The following is a 6000-nucleotide window of genomic DNA, read 5'->3' on the forward strand; positions in this document are numbered from 1 at the left end:
AGCTATTATGGTTTTAATATGGCTTTGGGAGAACTGCCCCATTACTTCTTCCCTAACTCCTGGCCAGCTAGATGGTAATATTCCCCCCCTTGGCCATTTACCATAAATTTCCTCCAAATAGTTTGCCCACTTATTCCTCCTCATCAGACAACGCCTCCTTTCACCATATCTCTTTATAATCAAGGGGCAACGGGAAATATATACGGTTGGCTCCTCCTCTTTGGGTCTATTTCCCCTTGTTGTTTCTCCCACCTTATCTACTTTATTCTCTACCACTCTTACAAGGGATGGCATTTGGCTTTTAATCTGCGTCAGCTCCCCAATTATGTTCTTAAACTGGTTACATTGAGTTTTTAGGATTTGATTATGTAGAACTGAGATCTCCAAAATACCTTGCAGAGTTTTCTGGAGTATCAACATAACCTCGAGCATTGATAAGCTCGAGGCACCCGTCGCCTCCAGACTATTCACAGGTAGACCTGATAACTCTATGTGGACGCTATTGACATTTTCCGACCTTTCTTTCACATTAAAACTAAATTCCTCTTGGACAACATCTTCCCCTTGGACAACATCTTCCTCCGGCTGTGAATCACTCTGGATATCATTTCCTTCCTCCCCCTCTACATCTAAATCTTGAATAATTAATGACTGAAACAGCCGACGTTCCATCGGGATCTTAGCAATGTCAAAGTTTGTCTGCTTCAGGGAGTCAGCGTCTGATACCAGGTTCTCTATGCTTTTTGGGGGTTCCACCACATTCTGCTCCCTTTTTGATGTCTCCTTCACTTTAAAATGTTTACCCAAAAAGTCTTTAATGGATTTTGAAACTGCAGATCCGCCTTTTGCGCCTGCTGCCTTGGCGGTCGACGGCCCCTTCTGTTTGCTTATACTTGAGGATGGGGTAGACCCCCTCACAGATGTTTTATTCCTGGTAGGTGTTGCCATTGCACTTTCCAAGTCTTTAGGTTGTTCTGTTAGGTCCTCTACCCCGGGGCTTCTATTTCCTACTTTTTTAGAGTTTTTCGGGGCTTTCCGTGGTTTACTCTTCCCTAGTGCCATAGCTTTATGTTCTCCTTAACTGCTTGCTTCCAAGGTTGCAGGAATTTTCAGTGTGGTTTTCTTCTTCACTTTTGACAAGTTACCACAATATCTAGGTACACTGCCGCCCCTGTATCATAAGGCCCTTAAGTGTGCTCCCCTAATTATAGTTTTTATAGGGAATAAACTGTCTTTATCACTTACCTCTGATCAGTGGGCCCACTACCTCCACCCCCTTTTTCCTCAGTTACTTCCAGACTTGGCAGCCTCCTCTTGTGTATTTATGGGTTTATCTCGCAGCTTTGGGCGATTTTGGGCTCCGGGGTCACTAACCCCACCCTATCACCACTACGGAGCTTCCCACTGGTTGGGATCCACCCGACCCGAGCTTATGGTCCACTGCAGCCCTCACCGTGGCATCTCCTCGAGTTCTTCGTCACAATCACGAGGCTCCCAATACCGCACACATGCCAAACGGTGATTAAATGAACACGGCATCTCCTTTGGTCACAATCGCGGGATTCTCAATACCGGACGCTGGATGCACAAGCGGGTGAACGCGGGTACACTACTGCCGCTCCCGCAGTGCCCACGCCACGCCGCCGCGCTGTCAAACCTGACCCGGAAGCCAAAAGCCGGGGGCCGGAACCGGAAGCCTGAAGGCCGGAGGCAATGACGGCGTTGACGACGATGAAGAGGTGGGAGGTCTCAATAGCGCGGCCACACAGAATCAGAGTTCTCTCTCTCTCTCACTCTCACTCTCTCACACTCTCACACTCTCTCTCATATATATATATCAGACCTGGCTTACATGTATGTGCACGTTAACAGCCCTGTCACGCACTGCATGAAGTAGGTGTCCATAATAGATTCGAGGAACAGTGCGATCCAGAGTGCTAGCATTTTGTGGAATGTCCACTCATGCCAACGCCCTGCATGAGCCACTCATGGTCCATGTTTTGTGAAAGGTATTTTGGGTACTGAGATGAAGCAGAAGTTGATACAATTCTACGTAGATTGACGAGGAATTAGACAGACTGACTGTAAGTAAAGGAAACATTTTGTGGAAGAATTAGTGATCATGAATTAGAGTACTTAGTATTTTTTATGTACCTCAAGTTTACAGCAACTATTTACTTTTGGTTAAATTGGTTTCCAGAACCAATATAATCAATGGATGGCTCCATGATCTGTGGTCTGTGCACCATAGAAAATACAGTAAATTATTAACGGTGTAAAGCAGCCCCCTGTAAGAACTTAAACTATTTTTTTCTTGTTTTCCTTATCATGACTAATCAAAAAGGTGCTGATCAGACTCCACTTCACACTCAAGCAGAAGTGACATTGAAAACCAACTTTTTTGCTACCAGGAATGTCTGCACAGAGATGTTACCAATCATTAAGCCACATGGTAAGCGCTAAGCTTTTAATATTGTACATCTATATGGACGACTGTTTCCTATTCCATGTGCTGATGTCTTGAACAGACATGTGAAACCCCCCCCCCCCCCCCCAGTCAGCTTTGTGCAAGCTGTAGGATTTTGAGTGACTGCGGACGTGCTGTAGGACATGCACTCAACTAGATGTAACAGTGAGAGATTGATATTGGCTGTTCAAGCACTCCACAAGTGTAAACATACTAGATGGCATTGGATTGCTTGTTGGCATGTTTCATCTATCAGCTAATCCACCCTCTCTCTGCTGTGCTCCCATAAACGTAGCTAGAGACTTGTAGGCTTCTCATGAATGAACAGTGACTGTTCTTAGGCTTCCTTGCCCAAGTGGGAAAACATTAATGGAATTTATAAGAAGCTGAAAAGGTTTCCGGGAATCTAATCAGAGGGAACATTCTATCTGTTAGTTTGTTGTTTCCAACTGTTCTGCAGCGATGCAAAACAACACAAGGTCCTCAACATGACACAGTACTAATATCCAGCCATTGTTGACCATTCAGTAGTTGGTGGTGTGGGTGGCTGTGAGCTCCTTGCATGATGAACTCAGTGTGGTAAATGTCACAAGACAAGTGGTCAACCACTGAAGAAACTGCAGGATCAGCACAGTGAATATAACAAAAGATGCTATGCTAACTCTATGGCTCTGATTTGGAGTAGCCTGTTTTTTCCGATCACGATTGAAATCACGGGTTCAGCAGTAATTACTGCATCCCTACAATTTCCCAAGGTGAATTTCAGCAGATCAAACCTGTTGACAATTACAGAGAGAAAATATTTGGCAAGTAACTCTACAAGCAGATTGTGGTGAGTAAAGCACCAACACCCACTTGCAATTACTAATTTGGAAGGGAAAAACTAGTGTTTGCAGTTATCGGCCCGATGAATACTGAGCCCTATGACATTATTTTTTATAGTGGAATATATAACTCATCCCCCAATATGACACTCATATTGAGGGTCTAAGTACAACTTTGGTTTAATAATAAGGCTGAGCTGTGCCAGAACTCAATGTCTACGTCCACCCATTACTCAAGACTTATCTACTGCTGTACTTCATACAACCTTGAGGGTCTTCCCTCCAAACTTCCATTTGGGAGACTCCCATGAGCTCTACGGTCCATGGGGTGTATTTGCATGTGCAGACATTGGCAGAGCTGAGGAAGAGCTCATAGAGGAACCTGAACAGAAAGTTTGGCTTGGGGGATGTAGGTGAGACCTGTGAAACACATAAGAGAGACCACAGTGAGGAGAAGAGGCACAGAATGAACAGCAAGTGTGTAATAAATGAGGGGCATTCATTGCAAGCTGAACAAGGAACGCTCATGGTAGAGAGCGTGTTAGGGAGTCGTCGTGGTTCAGCGGAGAGGGTGCATATTCTAGTGAGGACAGAGTGAGGAGGCAGAGGGAGCTCTGGTATCACTGAGCAGGTGAGCAGGGAGGTCGGGAGTGGGCACTCTGTGGAATACAGATTGGTCATGAAGAAAGACTCAATTTCCAGTTCTGAAAAAAATGGTATACACTTCAGAATTGAATCTTTTTTTTACTACAACTGAAATCCTCTTTCAAAGGTCTTCAATCCTTTATCCCTGGCATGCGATGACTATTTTGGAAATAAATGAATTTGAATATTTCAGATTTTGGTATTCAATTTTTTTTTGTTAATGGATTTTCTAAAATTTACGTAAGAGTTTCTTTCTTCACACAGGGAGGGTTGTGAATGTGTCCAGCATTCTTAGTCAACACGCTTTGGCCTCTTGCAGCAAAGATCTCCAAAAGATGTTCCGCAGTGACACAATCACAGAAGACGAGCTGGTAACACTCATGGAAAAGTTTGTTGAAGATACCAAGAAAGGAATTCACAGCCAGGAGGGCTGGCCTGACTCAGCGTATGGAGTTTCCAAAATTGGAGTCACCGTCCTGTCAATGATTCAAGCCAAGAAGTTGAATGAAGAAAGGAGGGCTGATGGAATACTTCTAAACACCTGCTGTCCTGGATGGATCAGGACAGACATGGGCGGCAACAGGGCCCTATCTTCTCCCGACCAGGGAGCAGAAACACCTGTTTATTTAGCACTCTTACCCTGTGATGCAGAGGGACCCCATGGTCAATTTGTTTGTAAAGAAAATGTGGTGAAGTGGTAGAAAACAATGTTGCATTTTGAAAAGGTGAAGTGAAGTAGAAAGGAGAATCCTTATTTGTACTTCTTCTCCAAATCTCATTCCTTCATTTAAAAACTACCATTACTGCTGTCAATGTTAATGTAATTTCTCTAAGTTGAATGCAGTGTTACCGCATGCTTTACAAGTACATTTAAATGCATGAGATCTACAATTGTAAATGTCATGTTGCACTGATGAAAATAGAGGGTTCCAATTTTATATAAAAATATTTTCAATAAATTATTTTTGGGCATATCTTGTTAATTACCATTGCCTGACAAGACTGTTGATATGCTATTGAACTCATGTTCAGTGTAGGGTGTATACTTTTGTTCTTTTTAAAAAAAAATTCTTGAATTTATATGCAGTGAACCATTTTTATCTATTGTACGTTTAAATGAGCTAGGCCCAGCATTATTCATGAAGCAGACTTCATGGCTTGTCTGATGAAAGTGGAGTTTAAGTCACCATGTAAAATATTTCATAGGTATGTTAAGAAGCACTGGCAAAAAATAGGCCTTGGCTGTAAATAGAGATAAGCTGCTGACTGGTGAGATGTGAACTCTATTAGGAGGAAGGGTGAGGGACAGAAAAAAGCAAATGGGAGGCCACACACATACACAGGAAAGAGGTAGGAGTGGGTGGAGCACTGATATGCAGACACAGGCAGGGAAAAAGAGAAATGCTATACACCCCCATCAAGTGCTAACATTGAAATGATACAGAAACATGCAAAAGGAAAGAAAGTTCCCTGTCATCAGCAGTGGAAGAAAACAACTCAACCAATCAGAGCACCGTGAAAACAAATTGCTCCTGAGTGGACAAAAACAAGAATAGAGAGGCTAGGAAAATGGTCTTTTACAACTTCGTTATTTTTTTTATCTGTCCCTATAACGAGGGAGAGAGCCTTTAACAACCGGAATAGGCATAAGGGCTATAAGGCTATTCGAACTGTCCCCCTGACTGGACCCCCACTGGAGTTGCTAACCTAAGGTGACCACATTATAACTCGCCCAAACTTTTTAGGGAACATTTTTCTAAGTGTCAAATTCATTGAATTTGCCAATGCTGAGGCAGACGTGGCTGCGGGCGTCAAGATGGCAGTCGCACTCTAAGAGTGCTCTGGACCCTTCAGTCATTCGGTCTCCTCCTTATGTTTCCCCACTACCAGAACTCTCCTTAAGTCCTCCTATGTGAGGTGGCGATCGCAGCAGCAGTACGCCCGAGCCCAAAGGGTTCACAGACTTAGACCACAAAAGCCTGTGAAGCTGATCTGCAACAGCAGCAGAGCTGTGGCAAGATGGCGCCAGAGTAGCCTGGGTTCGGAGATTGTGGACCGCGGACT

The 6000-nt window shown here is 43.8% G+C and overlaps 1 protein-coding gene across 1 annotated transcript in view; it reads left to right on the forward strand.

Annotated features, from left to right (window-relative positions):
• The window catches only part of LOC147698789 (carbonyl reductase [NADPH] 1-like), a 90794-nt gene extending 85871 nt beyond the window's left edge, over positions 1 to 4923 (forward strand). The window contains exons 3-4 of the mRNA XM_086935384.1: positions 2345 to 2452; positions 4201 to 4923. Of these exons, the coding sequence (XP_086791510.1) occupies positions 2345 to 2452; positions 4201 to 4637 (545 nt within the window). The 3' untranslated portion in view covers positions 4638 to 4923. The remainder of the gene's footprint in view (positions 1 to 2344; positions 2453 to 4200) is intronic.
• Positions 4924 to 6000: the final 1077 nt, after the last annotated feature.

Source organism: Lissotriton vulgaris, chromosome 8 (genome assembly GCF_964263255.1).
Source record: "Lissotriton vulgaris chromosome 8, aLisVul1.2, whole genome shotgun sequence".
Lineage (NCBI taxonomy): Eukaryota > Metazoa > Chordata > Amphibia > Caudata > Salamandridae > Lissotriton > Lissotriton vulgaris.